Below are 25,402 nucleotides of genomic sequence, written 5' to 3' on the forward strand. Positions count from 1 at the left end.
TGTGTGCAATAGCAAAAGACACATGCCACTGCCTCACAAAGATGAACGATATAAGATGGATGATCAGTCTGAAGCTGAAAATGGTTTGGTGTTGAAAACTGTAGCGATGTACTCGCTGTACCTCTACCTGTAATTTATCAGTGTACTACAAAAAGGGCAGGCGCAACCAGCCCAGCTTTTCATCTCAATCCCAATTCCTCCACACAAAACTCGTCTCGTAGTTTATCAATCATTCTTCGTTTCGGCTTCAAAACTCTCAGGTGAGAGAAAAGACCAGAAAAAGAAAGAGTCCACATTTGCGACAGCTTTATAGGGCAAGCTAAGTTCGCGCCCTCCATTAGCCACAATTGGTCCAAGCCATCAACTGTCTGTCATTCAGGTGTGCTGGCGCAATGGTAGCGCGCAGTCCTCCTAAGACTGAGGCTCAGGGTTCGAGTCCCTGGTACATCGATGTCTGCGAATGCCTTTTTTTGCAGCATGTGACAATTCTATTGTTATTATTTTTTGCCAGCTGTGTGAACATTTGCGGCAGCATTTTCAATTGCTTTGCAAGGAGGTCTACGAAGTAGTGATCAGCAATGCAGCAGCTAATACCAGGAAATGGTGAGATATCCTGTTTGTCCTCTGAACTAAACATGTACAGTATATACCATTCGTTTCTTTTCTATGTCTCTTGATTCATAAATAGGGTATACCAAAGAGATCAACATCTCTTCATCGCGCTATTCCCTCGTCTGGTTCACCACTCACACTCACAACGCTCGGATCATACGCCATACAGACTGCCGTCGCATAGTCGCCATCATGGCTAATCGAAATCATGGCACTCGCATCCTCATCTTCACCCTCATCGCCCTTGATTCGTGCCACAGGCGGTCCGCTCCCTAGACGCTCCTCGTTTCTGCCACGGCGCTCAATGACGACGTCGTGAAATGTGAGGCGACGGTGGGAGTGAGCCTTGATGGCGGCTTCTTTGGCAGCGAATCTATGTGAGTGCAGCATTCCCAGAGTTAGAAATTCCTTTCATATAAAAGTTTTCTTTCTCATTTCTATAAGAGAAGCAGTGTGCAAGTGTGAGAAAGTAATCTTACCTGCCCGCAACAAACGTAGCAGCCGCCCATCTCTCAGGATCCTGATGAGCAATTACTTCACTGCTCGGCGTTGTCCCAATACTCGGCCGAAAGTGTGTGCTTTCTTTTCTCGAAACAGGCCTATCGATTGGGCGATTCTCGAGACATCGCAGCCTGGGATCCTTTCTCGCCTGTTCTTCTGGAGAAAAGATGCGGTTCACAAATCGCATGCCCCGAGGGCTCCTCAGGATGCCATAGATGCGAGATATCCGGCATATATCCGTTCCGATGTTGAGCGGGAAGGGAAACGGCCTGAGAGGCTTCATCTGCTGCAACACCACATGAAAACTGAACGACAAGATAAAGGTTGATTACAATTATCGACACGAATGACAAGATCAAGATGCATTGTGCAAATGCAGAGTTGCAGTGGAGATGGTCTGCTCTATTGCCACGCCGGGGGTGGCTCCAAGGTGCTTATCGATACGGGTGGCCAAAGCTCACTGCTCCGTCGACGTCATCGATCCGTCAAGGAAAAGTCATAAGCAGAATGTCTCACGGGTGAATGATGCTTGTCTTTACGGAACAAAAGGTCCTTGCTTGGCAGAATGTAGGGATCATTGCATGCAATTATGAAGGAAGATTGTATGTTGTGTAACCAAGTGAACGCGGATCTGAGACACAGCCAGAACCGACCGATGCTACCAATTACGAGTACAGGACTGCAAATACCCTAATCTCAACTTAATTTCGTACGCCGAACCAAAACATGGCGATAAGCCCCTTGCCAACGCAGATCCACAGATCTGTGGTGCTACTCTCCCCTACGTCACATCCATCGACATCGAGACTCTTTTTGTGATTCAGCAAACAGGCTTTTCGGGTGATTCTGTCTGCTGTGAAACAAGCATCTTCTCACCGCCTCTGGGTTCACGGAGTCGGCGAGGAATTGATGGGCTTGATTCCACCTTAGGCGGCTGACTCGTTGAGCAGCGGCGCGCGTTCCTCGTCTCTGCTCGTGGTTCGCCTCCATCTGACGTCTCTGCCCGACATGGCTGGAACAGCAACGGTGGCTGTCGAGATGAAGAGAACAGCCATGATGACAAAGGCAAAGATCCACTGGAAAGCAACCACCTGGCGCTTGAACTGGGCGACGCCAATTGCTGCCGAGAGGACGCTGAGAGCAAAGCCCATGGTGTAGTCCTGGATTGTGATGATCAGTACCCGATGCAAGGGAAGCGATTGAGTAAACATGGCTTACATTGAAGGCAATAATGAAGAAGAATCCGTACACCAGAAGGGACCAGATGAAGACGTTGCCAAAGATTCTGGCCACCAAGCTGTGAGGGTGCGGCACCATGATGGCGCCGTTCCAGTAAATGGCCACAAACGTCCATGCCAACGGGCCTGTAGCAACAGGAACGTGGATGAAGCGCGGGACCGTGTTGTGGCGGAAATACAGCGAGCTGAGGTTGAAGAAGTTGAGAACCAGTATGACCTCGGCGATGTGGAAGTGCGAGTTCACAAAGAGGAAGACGAATACAGAGTGAAGCAAGTTGTTGAGGATGAAGTGGCTGCCGACGCCAGCAGCCGCGGCAACGACGTCGGCACTGCTGGAGAAGAGCGATGTGACGTATCCAAACTGGAGGATGAAGAGAACGACCCTGGATCACAAGTGTCAGAAGGCTTCAACGAGAATTGACGAAGCGATGGCGAGATTTACCAGTAGATGTCAGCGAGGATGTGGTTCATGGTAAAGGCGCTGGGATACAGGTAGTTCTGGTCCCATATGTTCCGGCGGATATGGTAGCCATCATGAGGCTCGTGAACGGCATAGTAGACGGTGACGACGACGGACAACAGCCACGAGAGCAAGGTCAAGATCTTGTATGCGACGATGGAGCCGTTGCTGTGCGTCTCCCTCTTGCTGAAGGGGTTCCCTTTGGTGCCAAAGTCAGCCAGCTGTGTGAAGGACGAGCATTGTCGGAATCATTTGTCTCTTACAGGACTGCCACCCAGCCATGATGTCTGCCTTGTTGTGTCAAACTCGGCGATGCTGCGAATTCGTATGACGACGCGACGCGGCCAGGGTACCGTACCTCGAGTACGAAGGAGGAGAACAAAGACGAGATGCTGGAGAATGAGAAAAAGGTCGATGAATGCTCACAAAGAAACCAATCGTCCCGGACAGTGGAAATTACTTTAGCTGCACAAGACGAAAAAGAGTAAAGAAGGGCAAGCTACTCAAATCGAGGGCTCCGAGTGGTTTAAATACCCCTTGACGCCATAAGCAAACGAGGCGACTGACTGTATACAATGTACATACAACGACACAAAGAACAATCCTCCATTACTCAATCGCCTCACTCTTCATTCGTCCAATTCACTCCAAAAGCTTGACACCCTTGAACTCGTCACCCATTTGCGGGGAAGCATGCAAACTCATCCCGCCACCAAAGCAGAGGAAAAAACAGAGACAAGCCCGCACACGGTGAATCGTCCCCCCTTGTCATACAAGCGCCAAACAAGGCCGCACGCCGATTTCTCTTGCGATCCGGCTCATGACGCGCAGCTCCCGTCACCATTTGCTTGCCTGTGTTCCCCAGCAAATGAAAAAGTACACGCCAAGTCGACAAGGATTCAAGGGGGGGGTGTAAGCATCACGCCCTTTGCCCCATGCTTCCCTTTATACTGTACGACTAAGACACGTACTGTAGCTTCATGGATGCGAATACAAGGGAAGAAAAAAAGGTTTATGCCTTTTGCTTCCCCCCCCCCGCCTTGTCACGATGCTCACCAGCTAGGCCGTCTTTTAGCTCCTCTTGAAGGCGGGAGGCGATGCTCATCGTGGGGATTCGTCTTTGCCTAATGGGTTGATCGTGTCTGTTCTTATTACACGTACTGTGGGGGAATGGGAGCAGGTGACCCCATCGGGCCACGGCCGTGGTGAGCTGAAAGAAGGAAGCTGTTGCTGTTGCATTCATCTGCAGTATGAAGTCTGGCTTCACGATACTGTGAGAATAGAGTGGTGATGCATTGCCAAGCCGACGTTTTAGATCATACGATACCTTGTGTACGCTGCTATTTTGACGATGATCCATGTACCTCTTTTCACATGTTCACACAGGTACTGATGGCATCTCAGCATCGCAACCAGCCTGCTCGAATCCCCCAAATCACAGCACCCGCAAAATGCCTGCACCAAATACCACAAATAGCTAATAGTTCACTAATAAAACCACCGCTAGCCTAGCCGATTGTTGCAAGCATCGCGATTCCAATCGCCGACTCCAACCCAACGAATACGACATGCCTACCCTAAATAGACACGTTTGGAGGCGCCGGCTCATGCATGTCTCTCCTCGGCCACCAACTAACCATAAGTTACATCCTTTCCCCAAGTATAATTCTTGGCATATTGTTTTTATCATGTATAAAAGAGCTGGTGTATGCAACGTTCAAATTTACACAAGACGAGCATAGTGCACGAATTCTATGGCTTCCCACTACGAGTCTCACCTTCAAATGCTTACTCCGTAGAAGTAATATTATATTGCAAAGGCGGCCCTTGATCTCCGCAAACCACAGCACGGCAATGTCTTTTGCTCACGTATCCGATGTTCTCATTGTCTCTGCACGTGGTTTGCTTTGTTGTTTAATATATTCATTTCACTCTATGCCCCGTTAGTTTTGGAACCATGACCGGGCTACAAGGATATTTAGATCATTTTTTTGTTGTGTATTGATAGTTAATCTATAATCCTGAATCGTAAGAAAAGAAAAGAAAAATATTATATTATGGCGAGATAAGTACAACTACTAACCCACTCATGAATGATGGACGCGTCACATACTCCATCAGATGGTCTTGCCTAATGAGCGCCAAAATGAAAAATAAAACCAAAACACCAAATTAACACACATTCTCAGCAAAGCTATACTCCATCACAATGCCAGTCTGTTTTACCATAGCACACGTATCCAACCCAACCCATGGTATAACCAGCATCACAAGTCGACCTCTCCAGACGCTCCATGCTGTCTCGCCAGTTGTAGTTCTCAACGATGGGTATCCAACCACAACCTCTCAATGCTGCCCGGAACATGACCCGACCGCGGCCCTTGGTCAATCCAATCTGACACACCAGCATTCCGGACATGCAAGTTCAAACCAGTGTCCATGGGCGTACCCTCTCCGCCAAAGTCGTGCCAGGCCCGAATCGTCGCCATCCTCCCACTCTCGGAGACACAGACTTCATAGTCTGTCGGGCACCGTGGACAAGAGCAGATGATGCTGACCCCCCTGTATCTTATGGCGTTTTCTATGGCTTCCTCAAGGAGAATAATCTCTCTGGCATTGGGGTTGGCCTGCCGAGCCAACCTGCCTCCCCGCCGTTTCCAGTATTTGGAGTTGATAACGCCCTTGCCAATGACACACAAGTGTGGGCAACTTGGGATGATGATGTTATGGAGGAGAGGCCGAGCAACGTTTTTCTCATCTGTAATAACCCACTCTTCCCGCAAGATGAACCGGCCATTGATAATCCTGGGCTTCGCCGTGTAGGTCTCTCTAATTTGTGGTTGAAACACGCATTCCGTGGTGAAACTGAATCTATGGGGACTCATCAAGCGAGCGAGGTATTCCTGGTGCGAGTTCCCCATGCGAGAGAGCTTTAGAGCAGTCTGCATGTGATTCTGTCGGAGAGAATAACCTCCTTCGCTGATCCTTCGTAGGGAGAGTTGAGCACCACAAGGAGGATCCTGCGGTGTACTTGGCGTATCCGACGTATCAACACGGTGCAGTCTGCAGCATCGTGGACACGCCCAGTGGTCAGGAGAAATAGATGCTAATCCTGCCCAAAATCGAAGCCTATCCTCGGGGGAGAGTTGAGCGAGCGCTTCGTCCCAGTTGCGAGAGAAGACGCACCGCAAGCCACGACCTGTCTGAGAAAGGACGAACTCGTCGTGTAAGTCCATCATATCGATGATATGGCGGAAAAGCTCTGGCGGAAGGTGGAATAATGAATCCATCTTGTCAACATTGCTGTTGCTCACGTTGTTGCCGTTGCACAGCAAGCGACGTAGAAATCGCAAACAGGACGGGATACCACCAATAGATATACCTGATCCGATTCAGTCGTAGTAATCAATATAGAAAAGCAGTTGGCGATATTGGTGTTTCGATGAAATAATAGTTTTCAAGCCGCCAACATTTACAGCACTGGTTCTGGGTAGCTTGATGCGAGACAGATAGTGTGTAAACACGGATATGATTGGTAGCGACGGTAAATACCTCGATGACTGTATTAATGAAGGCTGAAACAGCAGACGAGATGCAAAATCAGTTGAAATGGAAGTTCAAAATGACAGAAGAAGACAGGACCGGGGCTTCTTATGTCTCTATTTTGTCTCAACGTATATTCAAAACACAAAGATGCGCAACAGAACGCTCATATCGTGCACAAACATTCTTATACTTGTTTCAAATCCGTTCAGATCTTTCCAAAAACATAAACCAAGGCTCATTTCCAATCTCTCATACTGATTCACTCTAAGCTAGCAATTCAGTCATGTGCTATTTGAACCACAATACTGGACATCCATCAGCCTGTTTTTGAACGTAAACGTCAGCACCCTTTATGCCCGAAAACACATATTTTGTACCGCCTCATCAGCTATTGAACCGATCCTTCACAATTACCATTGAATTTTCGCCTCTCAGGCTTCTCATACTTTTGGTCCTTCAAAAAGACATTCACCAGCCGCCTTAGCAGAGTGTAACCATGGCGGGCGTCCAATTCTTGGAGTTCCATGCAAATTTACCACAAAAAATGCTTTGAACAAAACAGAATTCGTATTTCAGTAGGTACGTATTATTACACCACACACACTTAATTCCAGCCTTTGAATAGGAATCGTGAAGCCATCATAGAACAGAGATTAGGAAAAGAGTGATGTAGCACGTATGGAAAAGTAAGAGGAAATCATGCAAGCAATCATGTCTTTGCTCCAAATTATTCTTCGCACCATCTCCTAGAAATAAGAATGAGGATCAAACAATACAAACATTAGCAAGAGGAATCCAGCAATATCATGTTCAGCCATCCACATAATCATCAAATATAATCACATATCAGCCGCTCGTCAATATAAATAAAGGCCATCCCAAAGCACCACATTCATCCATCCACACATCAATCACCAAACTCCAAGTGTACAACAAACATAATCTAAATCATAAAAAAAACATATATATGCATACCTCTAAAACTACCAATCAACAAGTCTCATCTCAGGGTATCCGCATAATCTCATCTAAGCAGCATCCCTTCCATAGCAAAACAAAACAAAAAAAAGGACATAAATTACCACCGGCTAATCATCTCAAACCTCAAAAACGTCATAGCCCATAATCCCGTCATCTAATCTTCCATCTTCATTCATGAATCCGTCACAAGTCTCTCATTCTCATCCAACAACCCCGTAACCTTGCGTAAATTCTCGACCAAGCTCCTGCCCAAGCCAACCAAGAGCAACTTCTCCGCATTCGCCGGCAGACCAAGATACGTAGGGGGCTCACGCTCAGGAAGCTTGTGCACCCAGGCCAAAAAGTCTTGCAGACCCGTGCCCGATGGAACAAGGAGAGGGTCATCTCCCTCCACCAGCTTGTGGTCGGAGTCGTAGGCAGCAGGCGTGAGGAACGACGTAACCAGTTGTCCGAGGAGTTTAAAGTCGCCTTCATCGTCAATCTTGCCACCATACGTCTCCGTGACCAGGTAGCGAATCATGTCCCACGGAATGTTTTGCGGCGCAATGTTGGTTCGATTGCCAGCAACTCCCTCAATCCAGACGTCAACAATAAACGCACAGCATTCGTACTATGATCACGAGTCAGCAAAGTTCTAATTACACATCTGAAGGAGAGAAAAGGGTGATTCTTACGTCGCTATCATTAAACTCCCAGAAACCCTTCCAACCAAGGTTCGGCGCATATCGTAACCTCTCCTGCACAACAGCGTGCAAGAATGAAATCAAGAGATAAAGTCTCGTCCTCTCCACAGGGCTCTTAACCGCGCGCGTCGAAAGCGAAGACATCGAGTCCTTCATGTTGGCTCGCACACCGGCCGGCTGTTCATACATGAGCACGCGCGAGGCACGGAGCAAGTTGACAGGAATCTTGGGACTTGATTCCATGGATAGGAACAAGCGGAAATCGCCATGCGGGTTGAGCGACTCCATGCGCTTCTCCAGGCTCTGCAGCCACGTCGGCGCCAAGTGCACGTTCTTGATGAGGACCCACGATCCTGTCTCTGCCGCACTGCTGACGGCCTTGTCGGCGCTGGCCAGACCTTCGTTCGAACCCATGGCAATATTCGTGCAGCGCACGTTCATTCTCTGCACAAGACTGTCCACCTTGTAACTAGCATCGAAACCAGGGCTAGACACCAAGGCAATGGGGAGAGTAGCAGAAACCTGGCTGACAGTCTTGGTCAAATCATCCACAATATCAAACGTGTCGGATCCAAACACGAGGGTAGCAAAGCGCTCCGCCGCGGGAACAAAGCGATCCATGCGGAAAAGCTTGACCAGCAAGAGGGAGTAAAGAGCTTGATCCGTCTCCGAGGTGCCCTCTTCCCAAATCTGGGGCACCACAGCCTCGGCCACCTCCTCGGTAAAGAACTTGTCCCAGTCGCCACTCGGAATGGCATCGAGCTTCTCCTTGAGCACGCTCAGCTTTCGGGCATCCTGGAAAGCCGCATCCTTGGCATCGAGGTCGGAAGACACATCCACGCCCGCGATTCGGTTGTCAAGAATCACGTCAATCATCGACTTGTCCATCTTGTACGGGGACGCCTGAGCGAGAAGCATGGCCAGAGTGATGCGGTCCTTCTGCAGCAAACCAAGCGCCGTTCTCTTGAATGTATTGACAAAGAGGTCCTTGACGATGATGTCTCGGCGAACATTGTGATTCGTCTCCTTGGCCAAGTTCTTGTTCCCCCGCAGCACCGACTGGAAAATGTCCAGGAAATACTGCAGCGAAAACTGGTAAAAGTGGTTAATGTAGTGCAGCTGTTCCAAAACGGCAAACACTGCACTGCACGACTTGGCAATGATGCTATACTGCTGCGTAATCTCCTCCACTTCGGCCATGACGCCCTCCGTGTTGCGCATCTTGTCGGAGATGTCTGCCGCCTCCGTCTTGAGCGTCTCTAGCGTTTCTATGACCTTGTCGTCGTCCAAAATGTTACCACGAGACTCGTTGAGAGCCTGCAGCAACTGCTTCTCCAGCTGTCGAAGATGGACCTTGAATTCGCCCTGCAGCTTAATGAGGTTGGATCGCCTCTCGTCCACGTCAGGACGCTCCGACTTGAGCACATCGTTAAGTGACTGAGTCTGAAGACTGCTCTGAGTGACGGTAAAGTTGACAAAAGTGGTACGACTGCAAATATCCGGCGCAAAAGTAGCCGACGGATCTCGAGTCGAAAGGTAGAGCTTGAATGATGGCGAAAAGTCAATGTCTTGCTTACCAAGCTGGATGAGGACACGACCACCAGTTCGCTGGTACTCCTTGTTCAAGACGTGGTTGAGAATAGGGTCCAGATGCTCAGCGTCCTGGATGAGAATGGGGTTACCGAAACGCAGCGAACTCTCAAGCTGCTTTGTAAAGGTATCATCCAAGAAGCTCGTGACCGTCAGGCGGCGATCCTTGCACTCCTTCTGCAAGAATTCTGTAACTCTTCCAGACGGGTCAATGATGAGAGGATATCTGTTGAAGCGCTTGAGAATGATGGCGTTCTCCGTGCACAAGTCGTCGACCGGCAGTGTGTTCTCTTGCCATCCAAGCCGCTCATCCGCACTGGACAAGTATTCCGTCACCGGGTTAGGCGACTTGAACTGGATACCGGACAGATCCAGCTGGTGATACCAGTCGTCAATCATGTTCTTTCGGAACGTCTGATCGTACAGACCGCTATAAGCCAAAAACGCCGAAGCGACGAGAACATCGCCAACAAGGGTGCTGATTTGAGTCTCAAACGACTTGCTGCCTTCCTCCCAACGAGCCCTCTCAGACGACAAGCTGTCAAGAAGCCTGACACTTCGGTCGACCTTGAACTGAACCTTTGACATCTCCGCCTTGATGGCCTGGGTTTCGCTAATGAGAGTGGCATACTCCGTCTTGTAAGTGTTGATGCTAGACTCGAGCTCCGCAATGTTCTTCTCGACCGCCATGGCGCTGGCCTTTGTCTCGAGTGCCTGCTCCTCAAGCAGGCCCACCTCCTCCCTGAGAGGTCCGACGCGGTCCAAGATATCAGAATAGCTGACCTGGGCAATGACCCACTGGACAAGGGGACCACAGGCCCTGGAAGCGTGGTTCACCTTTTCAAACGTAAACTCGGGGTTCGACAAGAAGTCGTTGCGCATCCTGTTCCGCAGGCCCTTGGTCATCATCTTGGCATTGTCAAACATGATGATGCTGGCAATAAAATCTTCCCTTCGAACCACACCTTGGACCGCCTTCCAGTCGTTGATCTTGTGTCCGAGCAGGGTGCACACGGCATCCAGTGCAAGCCGGACACTCTGCGGAGGATTAGACATACCACGCACTTCGACCAAGTGCTGTCGCTTAATGTTGCTGACACTGGCCTTGGCCTCCTCGACCGCAGGCTCAGCCTTTGCCAAATCCTCGAGCACAACCTTCTTTCGCATCGCCACCTCCGCCTCTTGCTTCTCCAACGCCGCCTGAATCTCCAAGGAAGTGTTTTTCCTCTGCTCCGCCTCTCGCTGATCTGCAACCATTCGCTGCAGCTTTTCGTTTGCCTCGGCATCCTTCTGCTCGAGCTGTGCCTTCTTCTCCGCAAGACTGACACGCAAATCACGCACCTTGTCTACGGTATCTCTCAACTTCTCGAGACCGACGTTCAAGTGGCGCTGCTGCTCCTCCAGATCTTCGCGCTTCTCATTGTACAGTTTGACATATTGGGTAACAAAGTCCAAGAAGTGACGAGGAGTCAAGAACGTGACCTTGCCTTGTTGCTTGAGAAGCTTCTGGTTATACCGCTGCAGCGAGTAATGGATGTAGACCATAGAGTTGACGACCGTCTCGCGATGCGACGGCGGTAGCTGCAAGCCGCGGTAAGCCACCGGGATTGTGTCTGGAGCGTTGAAGCTGCTCTTATCCAGGTCGATAGAGTGTGTGAGTTCGTGGCCAACCTGGAACAGCGCCTGGTCCGACCAATCTCCAAACCAGTTCAGCACACATCTGTTGAACAAGGCCGGACTGGTGGCGGCCTTTGAACCCAGGCCACCCTCGGGCGGGTTCATGGTGAAGACGACGTGCAAGTTGTTGACAATCTGCTGGGTGAACCACTTGTACAACTCCTCAGGTGAATCAAGGTGCAAGTTTTGTCGCTGAGCACCTTCTTTGCAAGCCGTCATCAGGGCAACGTAATCGTCGCCCTCAAAGAGACCAGGCACCTCAGCGTTGGCAAGCAGTGTGTTCATGCGCTCCAGGAAACCAGAGTCCAAAACGTTGGCTTCGTCCATGATGAAGCAAATCTTCTCACCCTTGCAGCCACATCTCCGCAGCACGTCTCGCAAGTCTTCGTCAAAGTCTTCAGCCGAGTACTTGCCGTGAACCTTGATCTGGAACACCTTGAGGCCGTTCATCCATGCCACGAATCGCGAAAGCGTAGTCTTGCCACCGCCGCTCACGCCAATGAGAATCAAGTGACCCTGCGGCTGTCGGAAGACACGATCAATGCGCAACACATGCTCCAAGACGTCGTTGAAAAGGATAAGCGGAACATCAACCTCTTCCTCGCAGAAAGTCTTGAGACGGGCAGACACAAAGTCTCTGAGCTGCTCTCGGTCGACGGGGACGTAGTTCTTGGACAGCCAGTTAGAGAACAAAATGGGGCCGCCAAGAGCCTTCTCTTCATCCATGGAGGGGAAATACTCGAGAGCAATGCGGCGAACAGATTCTTCGGTCCACTTTCGCTCCTCTTCGTCTACAAGACGATCCTGGAAAAGTCGCAGGGCTTCGTGCGCCCAGATACGAATGAGACCTTCCAGGGATAGCGCCTCCAGAGGCTTAATAGCTTCATATACACCACGAACCCAGCGAGTAAGTTCACGAGGACTGTACACGTAATGAGGCTGGATCTTGGGCGTGAACCTCTGCTGAGACTCGAGGTAGAAGCGAACCATGGCATGCGTAAGCGATTCGGCATATCCACGCAACGAGGGCACAATCTTGAGCACGGCGGCATTGAACGTGCCGTAAATCTGGTTGAGAGAGAGCTCGCCGGGGTAATCAACCATGACAAGGGGAGCATGGCGAAGGAAACGAGCGCCCATGGGCGTACGGCCGGCATCGGTAGGCGGGTTACAAGCACCAACGAACTGGATGCGGTCAAGAGTAACCCACGACTTGTCAGAAGTTCGCCAGAAGCCGTTGTGCTCAACAAGTTGGCGCAGGAAGGAGATTGCTCGCTGAGTGCCATACTTGTCGGGAGCCGGAAGGTTGATTTCATCACAGAAGATGACCAACCAGCGACCGATTTGAGTAGGAGACAGCATGACGCCGTTCAGCGTCTTCTTGTACTCGCAGTACTGCTCAAACGTCTTGATCAAAAGATCAGGCGTGGTTGCGCTGGAAAAGTTGAGACCGACAACCTCCATGTTGGGCAGCTTACGAAGAGCGCTGAAGAGCGTCATCGTCTTACCGGAACCAGGAGGACCGCAGAGCAGGAGAGGCTTGTGCTCAGCCAGCCAGGAATAAAGAACATCCTCGTGGCGCACGGTATCCAGGGTCGGGATAACGACGTCGGTTTGAATGATGGAGTGCGTGTTGACCTCAATGGTGGGGACCTGGTTCTGCCAGGGCGTCCACTCAGCCTGAGGCAGGAGAACATCGAAATCAATAAGTGAGCTGGTGCCATCCAGAGGCGGTGACCCAAAGTTGGCAAATGCGCAAATGTCATCACCGAATAGCTTTCGATCACCAAGCGGACAATCTCCCGTAAGTGCCCAGACAAGCGCAAGAAGCAGCTTCTTCGCCATGAATCCCTCAATCTGATCGTACTCCAGAGGGAAGTCGGCATGCTGTCCATTATACTCAATGATATCACGGGCAGCCTTATTCAATAGCGAAAACAGAGTCGTGAGAACACGAGCAACCGTAAACTCCATGATGTGGTTGTATCGCTGAGCCCGCTCCAAGGCCTGGTTGATAAAGTCTTCCTCGGTCAAGTATCCCTTGAGCATATCGGCAACCTGGGCCTGAACGGCCAGCGTCTTAGCCGGGCTTTGGCCCGTGGCAACGCTATCCTCATCCAGGTCTTCAAAGGGAACGCTGCGAAGCGTCTCGATGTAGTTGGTCACCATCATGTTAGGCGAGACGGTATCCTCGCTAAACCAAACCATACCACATCGACTAACGGTGGCGAGCGTTGCATACTTCAACGTCTCGACTTCAAACATGATGCGGACATTGGCCGGCAAGTTGAGACGCTCTCCGTTGGGCAGGGTAAGCAGCTTGTTGTCGTCAAGCACGCTGTTCAAGTTTTCTACCCACTCGGGATCAACATCGCCGTCAAAGACAATCCAGTGTCTCTTGGAGTCTTCGCCACGAAGGTTGTCCACAATTTTACGCAGGATGCTGGTGAAGAGACCGTCCGTCCATTCACGAGTGGTGGAGTCCAAGTTACCGTAGAGAGCCTCCTTGGACATGACCTTGGAGTCAATGACGTGAGAAACGCCCTCAACATTCTCCACCTTTTGCAGAGCATCAAGCAGGAGCCTCCAGGCGGCCGATTTACCCGTGCCAGAGTTACCAACCATCATGACACCGTGATGAATCTTTTGAATCTGGTACAGCTGAAGAACCTTGGTCATCCACAGTTCCGTCACCACGAGTTGGCGCTCGGCAGCGAGCGTACGGATAGCATCCTCCAGAGCGTGCAAGTTAGCAGGCACGTACTGGACGCCAGGGAAGCAGTCCTCTTCGATGTTGATCATGATGTCCACATCCGACTTGATCAGCTTGGGTGCAATGGTCTCGCGAATACTCTGTACGAGAATTTCCGGCTCGACAATCTCTTCAGCGCCGAGATCTCCATCGCCCAAACGAGAACGCTTGAGACCACCAGAGCTAACCAAGACACTCTTGAGCGCACGAAGACCGAAATCGTAATGGGCTTGCTTGGACAGCTCCTTTGAACACTTGTCGAAAAAGGGCACCGTCTGTTTCGAAAGCCGCTTGGCCTGGCCAAAACCTTGCGAGTACAGCATGACTTCGGCAATCAGCTCCTTGTCGGGCTTGGACATGGCAACGCTTCGGAAAAGCTTCTTCAAGTTATCGGGCAGGTTAGAACGGCCGGCATAGCCCGGGTTCATAGTGATGAAGATGCCCGTGTTCTCGTTGACGCGAAGCTGTCGGCCAACAAGCTCAATCTGGGACTTGTCGTTCTCGGCTCCCTGCTTCAGACCGAACTGGATGTTTTGAATCTGTTGCGAAACAGCAGACAAGATCCTCTCTTCGAGACGGTTAAACTCGTCGAAGCAGCCCCACGCACCAACCTGGCAAATACCCAAAAAGATACGACCCATGGCCTGGAAATCAAAAGTGTCGTCACAGCAGAAGACGAGCGTAAACCTTCCGAGCTGCACACCCAAGGCCTTGACGGACTCCGTCTTTCCTGTACCAGCGGGGCCATACGGCGAACCTCCGAGCCGCTGGCAGAGGGCTTGGGTAAGAGTAAGGAAACATCGGTCGGTAAGGGGAGTCCGAACGAGACGATCGGGGACGCCGAGATACTCGAAACCGTAGTTGAGCTTGGCATTGGCCATCTTGATGTACAGGCGAGTGAGGAAGTTGCCTTCGGGAGTGTATACATAGCGCATCTGGAGCTGCCAGAGGTAGTGGCCGGCCGAATCAGCCTTGACATTGACCAGCTTCTCAATCACGTCTCGCTGGTGAACGCATTCGGTAATCAGCTGTTCGCACTTCTTGCGCTGGATGACCTCGAGGTCTCCCAGAACAGTCTCCGCAAGGACGCGAAGAACCTGCACCTCCCTCTCAAAAAGAGTCTGCAGCGTCTGGCCACCAGCAGCAAGCGAATTTTCGACAGCCGTCGTCCAGGCAGCCTGTGTTGCGAGGACAACAATCTGACTGGGGAAAGCATCCATAAAGGCAACTAGAGCCTCCCGATCGATGTTTTCAGACTCGAAAATGGGAGTATACTCCTCCACAGCCTTGGCCAACAGCTCGGCCAGCGACTGCTTCATTCCGTTTTCCAGCAGCGCAAGCCAGTCGTTGATTCTAGGCGTCTTTGCCAAAGAAATCTCCTTGTTTAGTGTGACAGCCTCACCCTCCTTGGAGGTGAAGCCAGATATGACTCCCTCGTCATCCATAATGAGGCCTGCCAATCCGGCAAACATCTTCTTGAAGTGCTTGGCAATACGTAAAGTGTCGTTGCTGTTACCAATCATTTCCAGCAAGTCCTCGTCACCGACAAAGTAGAATCGGGGGAAAGAAACACGCTCCTTCTCCAAATATTCACCAAGAGCCTTCTGGATCTTGTTCAGCATTTCTGCCAGACGCTCCAGGGACTTTTGGGCATTTGGAATGTTCAGCACGTCGAGGACGTAGGGCGTCTTGTTGGCCTTCTTCATGACGGCCAAGAACTCGCTGTTGATGTTCTGGAAACGACCAGACTCGATAGGAAGAAGGTGCTTGATATCCGCGTTTCCGGTAAAGACACCCTCGAGGTACACCCACTGGCGCTGCACATCAATCCAGACGTCGAAGAGCACGTGGACGCGGTTCAGCTTGTCCTCCCACCCCACAGCATCTTCTTCAAATTCCTTGTAGTAAGGCGAGTGCTTCATCGCCTGGAGAGAGTTCAAGTTCTCGCTACACTTGGCAAAGAGGTCATCCCAGCCACGGATAAGCCTGCATTTGTTTTGGTAGTTGACCATCTCGAGGGCATAGTTCTGCCACGTCTCGCGAACTTGCTTCAAGAACTCTTCGAGAGCCATCTCGCCCTGGGCCTGAGCGATAATGTCCTTGACGATGATTTCGGTAGCAGTGAGGTTAAGGTCCCAGACATCACCAAGTGTCATGGAGCTAGGTGAGAAGCGCTTCTGGGGCTTGATCTGCTTGTAAATCTTGTGCCAGTGTCGTTCGCGAATGGCATCGGATTTCAAGTCAGACAGGATATTGTTGACCTTGAGGAAGCCTCGCAAGACTCCCTGGACGTGCTCAAAAGCGGCGTACTGCCTCATTCTACTAGGCATATCCTTTGTGCTCTTGATCAAGTCATCAACCTTTTGGCGAATCTTTCTCGGCTGAACAGCAGTCCACAGCATATCTCGGGTTTCGTTGAGACTCGTCCAAATGGTGGAAAGGTTGGACCAAACAGACCGGAAATCACGAACCTCCTCCAGAGTGATTTCCAAGATGCTGTCGTTGTTGCCGGGAATGTCGAGGGCTTCCCTTGCCTTCATGACCTGCTGGGACTCAACCTGCAAAGCCGTGATGCGAGTCTCAAAGGTGGTCAGAGTTGCAGAGGCGACGTCGGGCTGAATAGTTCCAGACACAGGCTTCTCCTCGTTCCATTGGGCCACAATCTCATTGATGCGCTCATTGATCAGCTTATCTTGGGCAATAATGTTTGCCCGCATAGCATCGGACTGCTCCTCCATAATCTTGGATTTCTTCTCCAGAATCTCCTTGAGGGCCTCCCACTGACTCTCAATCTGCTCGATGTGAAGCCAGTCATTGGGGAATGGGTAGCGCTGCCTCACCAAAGTAGACTGTCCTTGGCGGAACATGTCAATCTCTGGCGCCCACAGCTTTGCGTTGCGCCGGCAGCTCTGCACCGCCGTGATGAACAAGACGGCGGCCGCAGTAGACGAGGTGTCTGAGCTCTGTCCCTCGAGGTTCTTTCGCGCCTTTTCGATCTCGGCGTTGATATCGCGCATTCGGTTGCCCAGTCGGTTGGCAAACTTGATGAGAATCTCCTGCTGCCACTGGTCGTACTTGGCATTCACTTTGGTCTGTACTTGATCATAGTCAATGGTGATGTGGCCAAAAGACCGGCTGACTTCTTGCGTGTCAAAAGTCGTTCGGACCTTTCGAATATCCTGGAGACACTCGAGCCATCGAGGGAGGTGGTCACCGAGCATGTCGTAGACCTGGTCAGACTGGAGATCCCAAAGAGACTGGAACTGGAGCCATTTGTCGACGTAGATGCTCACTTCTCTGAGCTTCTTCTCGACGGACAGGTAAACGCGGTGAAGCATATCCGCACAGTGAGAAGGGAGGTCGGTGAAGCGAGCTTCCTCTTGGGCGTCAGTGTTGAGGCTCATCTGGTATCGCGTGGCCTTGATCTTGCGCAGGTTGCAGACAATGCCCAGCCAGTCGTGGAGGTGGAGGAACCAGCTCGCTCTGGCGTACTCCAACGGCGGGTCAAGATAGATGACCTGGTTGCGCATGGTAATCTCGAGGATGAGGCGCTTCATGGTTGGGCCATCTTGCTTTCCATCGTCCTCCTTGGACTGCTTCCAACGGTCCTCCTCGGTGACATCCTGCTCAAAAGCAGCTATCCAAGCCTGAACAGCGGTGGTAAGACGCTCCAGCAAGATGGTCTGGACCTTGTGATTGACGCCACGTACCCAAAAGTCCAGGTTGGCATACTGTTCCAAGTTGAGCTGATCAACAGCGCCCTGGATAGTATCGAGGTAAGACTGGAAAGCAGCAGCATCATAGGGGCAGCCGCTGAGGTCCTTGAGGGCTTGCTCGATGGTAGCGTAGATGGAGTTGAGGGTAGCCGTCTTTGACTGAAGAACGGAAACGGCCGCCGAGAAGCCCCAGATGAACATGCCATGCTTGCTCTCCGTGTTCTTGGCCGGCCCAAATCCGGTGCTTCCGGGAAGCAAGGGGCGGATCTGTCTCTGGTCGGCATAAAAGAGCTCGTGTGAGTTGACAAATGACTCCCACCTCAGCGGGACACCATCGCCAATGAGCTTGTACACCTCGTTCTTGTATCCGTTGAGGAGGATGGCTTCCTCGCCCATTGTGGATATCTGCCGCAGCGTCTGGGACAGAGTTCGAACACCCTCCATCAAACTGACAGCATAAGGATACACTCTCTTGGCATCTTTGGACACGGTGGTCACCGCGTGGGGAACCAGGTAAGACTGCCAGGTCAAGTTTCTGGTCTCCTTGAACAAGGTGATGATCTGAGGGTCAAAGTTGACATTGAGCTCGAGAATACCACCCGCGGACCTCACTCGGTTGATGTTGAAAAGCTGCCCAGCGATTGAGATTTTGCGCCGGTTGGCATCAGCCAGCCAAGCGTCGTATATCCTGCCCGTGTCCAGCTTATTCTTGAACAGCTCGCTTTCCTCCCGGAGCTTGTGACCCTCGGCATGCAGGGTCCAGTCGGGCCCAAGGACGGCCTCGACCTTTTTCATGTATCCGTCAAGCTGGAGCTCAATCTGACGGGCCCAAATGATGGCACCCGAGACTGGCGGGAGATCGCGAAGCTGCGCCATGGCGTGGGCTTCAGAATGGCCATACTGCTGCTTGAACCTCTCGTGCAGGCCATTGATAGCCTGCTTGACGTGATCCATCAGCTGGTTCTGGTACTCCTGAATGGCACCACGAATCTTGGGCCGCACAAAGAGGGCGTTGAACTTGGAAAAGACTCTGAACATTTCGTTGGCGGTCTTGGCCGTGGCAAGGCGGTCACGCAGCCTCGCAATGATGGAGTTTTCCACTCGTGTGGTGCGCTCATTGTACAGGTTTTCGGCCTGCGCCCACCGTTCCTTGCCCTGGTCCGTGACATCCAGGAGGTCGACATTCTGCAGCGCCTCCCAGGCTCGCTTGACCTCCTCAACTGCATCTACATCACCCATTTCCTCAATGACGGCGCCAGCAGTAGCAGTGGGGTTGGCAGAGGAGGAAGTGATGTCGACAACGCCGGGAATAATGGCCTTTGGTCCCAAAACGTTGACAATGGTCCTCTGCAGCTGTTCGTGGTTGTCTCGGAATGCGCTGACATACTTGATTCGCGACTCCAGCTCGGAGTGGTTCTTCTCGACGTTGATGGGAATACGCTTCTCGTTTCTGCGGATGATGAGCATACGAGCCAGGTGCGTAAACTCCTTGATATTGTCCTCCCAGGCAACGAAGATGCTGTCGCACGTTCGCATGACGTTTTGAAACTCTGGGTAGCCCAGGTTGACCAGCTCGGTACCCGGAAGCAAACGAAGCAACACGTCGTTTAGGTCCGCCGAAATGGCCTGAGCCAAGCTCAGCGCTCTCCGAATAGGATACGGGCAGACCCTCAGCTTCTTCATCAAGTGAGCAAAGATCTGAGTAATAGCCTCCTCCACCTTGAGCAGAGACGGGGCAGACAGCAGCTCGTCGAGCGGGAAGTCGCGCATCAGCTGGTTGTACTTTTGCGCCTTCTCCTTGGCCTCCTTCAGGCCCGTATCGGCGACGAAACTGACCGTGGCCTGGAAACGCTTCGCATGCTTCAACACGTCGAGGGTCAGGAGGACACCTTCGCTCCTAAGCTGGTCCTCGATGCCCTCCAGCGCAGACTCCATGGACAGCCAAAAGTTGACCTCTTGGCTGGCGGTGCTAAACTCCTGAACGGCGTTGGACGAGGTTTCCTTTGTCAGTTTGGTGATGCCCTGGATGGACTTGATCCAGGTGTTGACGTTGGCCTGCAGCTTGTTGAGAAAACTGCTGTCTTGTAGAAGATTCTTCGGAATCGCCTCCATGGAGGGTTTCGTCTGGGTGACCTCGGCATCGTCGAGGACATTCTGAATAAGCGAGTGGAACGCCAGAGAAATCTCGGGGATGTCGACGTTTTGCTGCAGATGGAGCAGACTCAGCTCCAAGTCGTTCAACCGCTTCTTGGTAACGGGAATGCCCGTCTTCGCATCGACATCTCGCCCCCTGGATCCGTTGGCAAGCTGCTGGCTCTTGCTGTTTGCGTCAAAGTATGGCACCAAGGCATGGTGGACTTGAGAATGGAGCACCTCCCACGGTGAGAGCGCAACGCCCTGCTCTCCCGAGGCGGCATTAAGGGAGGCAGGACCAGGTAGATTAGTAATAAATATCTGAGAGGTAAGAGGACGAGAAGGATCAATCGCTTGCGATGCCTTGAGCAAAATCAAAGTGGCGACGGTAGTAGGTGTAGAGGTGATTTCGGTCGAAAGAGTGTAGTCGTAGGTAGAGGGAGCTTATCGGCCAGCGTCAGTTCAAAGAAGGCAAAACAAAAGCTGCTATAAAGAAACAACAGCAACAACAAGGAAATATTGGGGGGGAGTCGGGGAGGGAGAGGGGAAGAGAGAAGTACAGAAATCCTCACCAGCAACGCCATTGCCATTCTCGCCCGCGTCTCCGTTCTCGTTGCCGTTCTCCAGCGACCCAGACTGGACCACGTCCTTTTGTATATACAGCACGTTGAGGGTATCGTTGGCAAAGCGCGTGCACCGCGAAACGGTCTCTGCGTACGACGCCTTGTGCAGCAGGTTGCCCGGCAGCTCCAGGTCGCTCCGCAATGCGCCCAGGGCAATCTCGCAAATGGCGGCGAGGTGGTCAACCACGCGTTCGGGCTCGATGGTCGGGAAGGGCGTCGGCGTCGGTGAGGGCGACGAGGGCGCCGGGATCGAGACGCCGTTGCCGTTGCCGTTGGAGGCGCCGAGGCTCGGGGCGTTGGCCGAGGTCACTTCCATGGCGCGAGCGTCGAGTCTGTGGAAGAGACTGAGAAAGAAAAGAAGGGGGACAAGGGAGCTTCTATGTCGAGAAGCCGGTCATCTCCAGAGACGTCGGGATAGGTTTCGATGGTGGGGTGTGTCGAGGTCGCTTCGTTTGCTCGTTTATCGGGGGGGCTAAGAAGGAATGTTGGCCAGGGGTTGTGTGGAGAGGGGCTCGGGCAGAGGAACGGGACAAGAGGAAGCTCGACAAGGGGGGGGAAGAAGTACAAGCAGTAGGTAAGTCGGTAGAAGATGCTATTCGCGTGCAGCTGGGAGCTGTTGAGAGTCCAAAGCACGAGGTTGAGGTTTCGCAAGGAGAGAATGCAGGGCGTGGCGTCGCTGCACGTTGAGAGCCGTACCTTGGCAGAAGTAGCTCGAGGTACCGCACCGCAGCGGGAGTACACCGACACAAAAATAAACACTCCGAGATTCCGGGGTCTCGCTCTATCACAAGCGAGCAAGAATCGACTTTTGGTCTCTGCAGGGGTTCAGTTCAGAGCAAACCGCGGAAAGAAAGAAAAAAGACGAAAAGACGAACAAAGACAATGCGTGCAGTAGCGAGAAAGAAGCAGAGAAACGAATAGGAGGCTCACCGCACAAGACAAAGACGAGACAGAAACATGCATCCAATCCACAAAATGCGCTACAGAACAGGCACAAGCTGTCGACCTGGTGGAAGCTAAAACGGCCCCAACCTCCAACCTCCAACCCCAAACCAACCAAACCCAGACGGAGGGACCCCTAGTTCTCTAGTCTCTAGTCTCTGAATCAATCAATCAATCGTCCGTCAGGCGGTGGGACAACACAAGCTGCCAGCGCACGCGGGTGGGGGTGCGAGCAAGGTCGAATGCGTGCCTGATTGGCTGGAGGCGTGGCGTCTGGGCCATTGTTTGGATGTTTTAGTTTTTGGTGGATGGAACAGAAAAAGGCGTTGATGTAGAGAAGATGCCAGTTGCGCATCAGTTAATTACTCGTGGTTTGGGATTTGAAAGCCGAAGCACTTTACCACCGAGTACGAGTACATCTGACATCATGTACTCCTGACACTTACACCTAGAGTCAGTCTTAGTGGACGGCAACTAATGGTAGAATCTCAATCTCCATAACACTTGTTCCATCCATCACTCCCCCAACACCTCCAGCACTCCTCATACGTAGAATCCCTCACCAATCGTCCAAAACACTCATCTCATCAACCATCCCACTATCACCCCCCTCAAAAAGAAAAATCACCACATCCATAGGTACCTACATAGCACCATTCATCCACCTAAACTCAACCTTACCTCCAATACCCGTACCATCCCGCAACTCCCCCCTAAACCTCAGGCACACACCTCCCCTGAAGAAAAAAAAAGATACCAACCACACGGGGTGCGTCTACCGGGTAACTTAACTCGACACCACACAAACCCCCCTCCCAAAGGTTAGCAGCTTAAATTCCCGTCAATGTGTACCTCCCACTCATGCTATATAAAACCGCAAAAAAACACACACCTCCCTTTTAGTAAAAAAAAAAAAAAGCCTATTTCTATACAGCCACGCCACGCCTCAACCAACAATTTTTTTTCCTAATCCTCTTTTCCCGGTATCTCGATATTAACACTCCACCCTATTTTTTTTTCTTTCCGGGACAAAGCTACATAAGTACCTATGTAGGTACGTGCATATTAGCTGTACCACGTTACAGGGTCATAGGGACTAAGTATCTGTGCTCGTCTCAATAAGGAAATGGAGGCATGTATATAAATTGAGCAGCAGCAAAAACACAGAGACAAAGAAGCAAGAGAAAGGGCCACATCCACATGAAAAAAAACATCTACTTCATCATTCAAACATTGACCCTCAAGTGAATTCTACTGACATGAAAACTACCAACTTGCTTTCCTTATCCATCACATCCCCCCTTCCTTCATCATCCTCAAAAACCAGTGTTTACATATTTGACGCCCCTCGAATCACCCCAACTGAAAAGAAAAAATAAGAAAAGAAACATCGAAAGGCAAAAAAGGATAAGTGGAAAGACCTCAATGCAAAGAAAGCCCTCTTATGTAAGTCTCTGGACAGGTCGGAAATGAATCCACCTCCTCTGATGAAAAAGAAAAGGGGAAAAAGAGAAGCAAAAGAGAAATCGAGCAACGGCGTCATATACTTGCATAAGCAAACACAAAAAAAAAGAGTCATAATGAATGGGAAACCAGCACACCATACCGTTTCTTAAACGCCTCTCCGTATGTTAACACTCCGTTAGAACCGGAACGACCAAGCTTCTCTCCAAGTGCCCCCTTTATTGTGTATATCAAAGACCCGATACGCCAGGAGGAGGAGGGAAGAAAGGGGTTTGTTTGAAGGGAACAGGGCAAAACTCAAAACAGAGAAGAAGGGCTTAAACACTCGGGTTGACACCGCCCGCCGCGCCCCCTTCAGGACCAGCTAGCCTTTCTCTCTGGAGAATGACTCTGCCGTTACAAATGTCAATAAACATTTCAAACTTTTCTATCAGCTTGTCCTTTTCCGCCATCTTGGCCTTGAGGTCGTCAATCTCCTTTTGCTTCTCCTCTTCAATCTTCTTCAAGTCTTCGCGAGCCTTGGCCAGCTCGCGCCTCAGCTCGGCTCGTATGCGGTCTTCGGGCGACTGCAACGGCTTGGTATATATGGCCGGCCGATTCTCCGCCAGGCCCGTGGCTACTTTCTGCGGATTACGATTGATGGCCGCACGCGCGTTGTAAATGTCCCTCGGTAACAAGTGGCAGTCAGGATTATCAGTTTGGAGAATCTGCAGTGTTTCAGATACGCCTGCACCTACACATAGGATCGGTTAGCGAGAATTTCTGCCCAACAGGTCTTCCGCCTCCCCCCTTTTCCACTCCCATCATTCTTAGACATTGTTTTGGGGGAGAATACTAACCACTATCTTTCAGTTGCTTCACAGCGGCAACCATCTTGCTGTCGAGCTTTCTGGCTGCGGGGTGATTTGACGGACTCTCGCTCGGCCCATGGTTATGCTGCAAGTGCGAAGGGTCCGGCCGGTAGCGGATAGTCCACTGAGTTCGCTGCTCAATGGCAAAGAAGCCAAAGGGGCAGTCGCATTTTCTCGACGATGTCTTACGCTTTCGAAACTCGGGGCTGACTCGGCTTGGCGGCTTTCCGGCCCGATCGCAAACGAAAAGCACCTTCTTCAATCCTGGCACCGTCTTCTTGGACCGTCCAATGACGATAGCATAACCGACCGAGGTGCAGTAGCGCAAGACGGCCTTCTGAACGGCCTCGAGCGTGGGATAACTGCCGCCTTCAGGAGGTGGTGACATCATCTCTCCCAAGGGTTGAGTGGCCGCCAATTGATCGTTCATCAGCTTGGACGGCGCCAGAGTGCTGTTGTCGTCGTCTCCGTCTTGTTGGCCGTCCATGTCCAAGTCCTCTCCCGCATGACTATCCTGCTGCTGCTGAGAAATGGGTTCAGGCTGCTGAGCGGCGGCTTGTAACTGCTGATGCTGCTGCTGTTGTTGTTGATGCTGCTGTTGTTGATGTTGATGCTGTTGGTGCTGCTGCTGCTGCTGCTGTACTTGCTGCTGAGCTTGGTGTTGTTGTTGCTGGTGTTGTACTTGTTGGACCTGGTGCTGGACTGGTTGCGGAACCGGCTGCGGCACCTGCTGCTGCACCGGTTGCTGAGCCTGGGGCTGTGGGATTTGCAGTTGCTGCCGCGAAGATTGATGCTGCTTCTGTACTTGCTGTTGTTGCGCCTGTTGTTGCTGTTGCGCCTGCTGCTGTTGCTGTGCCTGCTGCTGGGAGCGGGACTGCTGGACATGATGAAGCTGCTCCTGCTGGTGCTGGTGCTGGGCCTGTTGCTGAATCTGCTGCGGTACCTGGTGCGTCTGGTGCGTCTGATGTGTCTGGTGAGAGGCATGGGCCGCTTGATGAGCCTGAGGGTGCTGGGCGTAGGCAGGATGATGCGGCTGCTGGTGGTGCTGCTGCTGCTGTTGCTGCTGCGGGTGATGCTGGACCTGCTGAGCCTGCTGCTGCTGTACGGCCTGCTGCTGCTGCTGTTGCTGGTGGTGCTGCTGCTGCTGCGCGTGCCCCGGATGGCCGGCCAATGCCTGCTGAGACGGGTGCTGCTGCGGGTGCTGCTGCGGGTGGTGTTGCGGATGGTGCTGGTGAGAGAGGATGGATTCGTGTGCGACGGGCTGGCTCATCGAGGTCGGGAAGAGCATGGGCGGCGGGTTCGGCTGGGCCTGCATCTGCTGCCTAGGCGGAGCGGCGCGCTGCTGCCGCGGCAGGGCATTGGAGACGTGGAGGTTGGGCGCGCGCGACGAGGCATTGGCGACGCTGGCGTTGACCGACGCCGGCGTGTTGAAGAGGTGTTGCGGATAGCCCTGAGGCGGCTGCTGCGGCGGATAGGCTTGCGACTGGTATGGCGAGGCCGCCTGAGGCGCGGGAGACTGTTTGTTGGGCTGGTTCGGGTGGGCGGGAGCGAAGCCGGTGCTGCGTCTGCTGAAGGACGTCTGGGGGAAAGCCAGGCCGTGGGGATTGGGCCCGGACTGGCCCAGGTTGGCCAT

The 25,402-nt window shown here is 52.0% G+C and overlaps 5 protein-coding genes across 5 annotated transcripts; all 5 read right to left on the reverse strand.

The window, feature by feature from the left end:
- Positions 1–714: 714 nt before the first annotated feature.
- Triagg1_2283 (uncharacterized protein) lies at positions 715–1,396 on the reverse strand (the record flags this gene model as incomplete). The annotated part of the gene is made up of 2 exons (XM_062896447.1): positions 715–985; positions 1,092–1,396. The coding sequence occupies 2 exons, from the start codon at positions 1,394–1,396 to the stop codon at positions 715–717; spliced, it is 576 nt and encodes a 191-aa protein (XP_062758495.1).
- A 643-nt stretch (positions 1,397–2,039) lies between these two features.
- Positions 2,040–3,093, reverse strand: Triagg1_2284 (uncharacterized protein; the record flags this gene model as incomplete). The annotated part of the gene is made up of 4 exons (XM_062896448.1): positions 2,040–2,273; positions 2,332–2,734; positions 2,794–3,010; positions 3,075–3,093. 4 exons carry the CDS (start codon positions 3,091–3,093, stop codon positions 2,040–2,042), a joined length of 873 nt encoding a protein of 290 aa, XP_062758496.1.
- Positions 3,094–5,129: 2,036 nt separating this feature from the next.
- Triagg1_2285 (uncharacterized protein) lies at positions 5,130–6,101 on the reverse strand (the record flags this gene model as incomplete). Its single annotated transcript, XM_062896449.1, has 1 exon — positions 5,130–6,101. One exon carries the CDS (start codon positions 6,099–6,101, stop codon positions 5,130–5,132), a length of 972 nt encoding a protein of 323 aa, XP_062758497.1.
- A 1,409-nt stretch (positions 6,102–7,510) lies between these two features.
- On the reverse strand, positions 7,511–20,828 carry Triagg1_2286 (uncharacterized protein; the record flags this gene model as incomplete). The annotated part of the gene is made up of 3 exons (XM_062896450.1): positions 7,511–7,948; positions 8,013–20,332; positions 20,462–20,828. 3 exons carry the CDS (start codon positions 20,826–20,828, stop codon positions 7,511–7,513), a joined length of 13,125 nt encoding a protein of 4,374 aa, XP_062758498.1.
- Positions 20,829–23,235: 2,407 nt separating this feature from the next.
- Positions 23,236–25,402, reverse strand: Triagg1_2287 (uncharacterized protein; the record flags this gene model as incomplete). The annotated part of the gene is made up of 2 exons (XM_062896451.1): positions 23,236–23,651; positions 23,758–25,402. 2 exons carry the CDS (start codon positions 25,400–25,402, stop codon positions 23,236–23,238), a joined length of 2,061 nt encoding a protein of 686 aa, XP_062758499.1.

The sequence above is a fragment of the Trichoderma aggressivum genome, assembly GCF_033847375.1.
Source record: "Trichoderma aggressivum f. europaeum strain CBS 100526 chromosome Unknown scaffold_006, whole genome shotgun sequence".
Taxonomy (NCBI): domain Eukaryota; kingdom Fungi; phylum Ascomycota; class Sordariomycetes; order Hypocreales; family Hypocreaceae; genus Trichoderma; species Trichoderma aggressivum.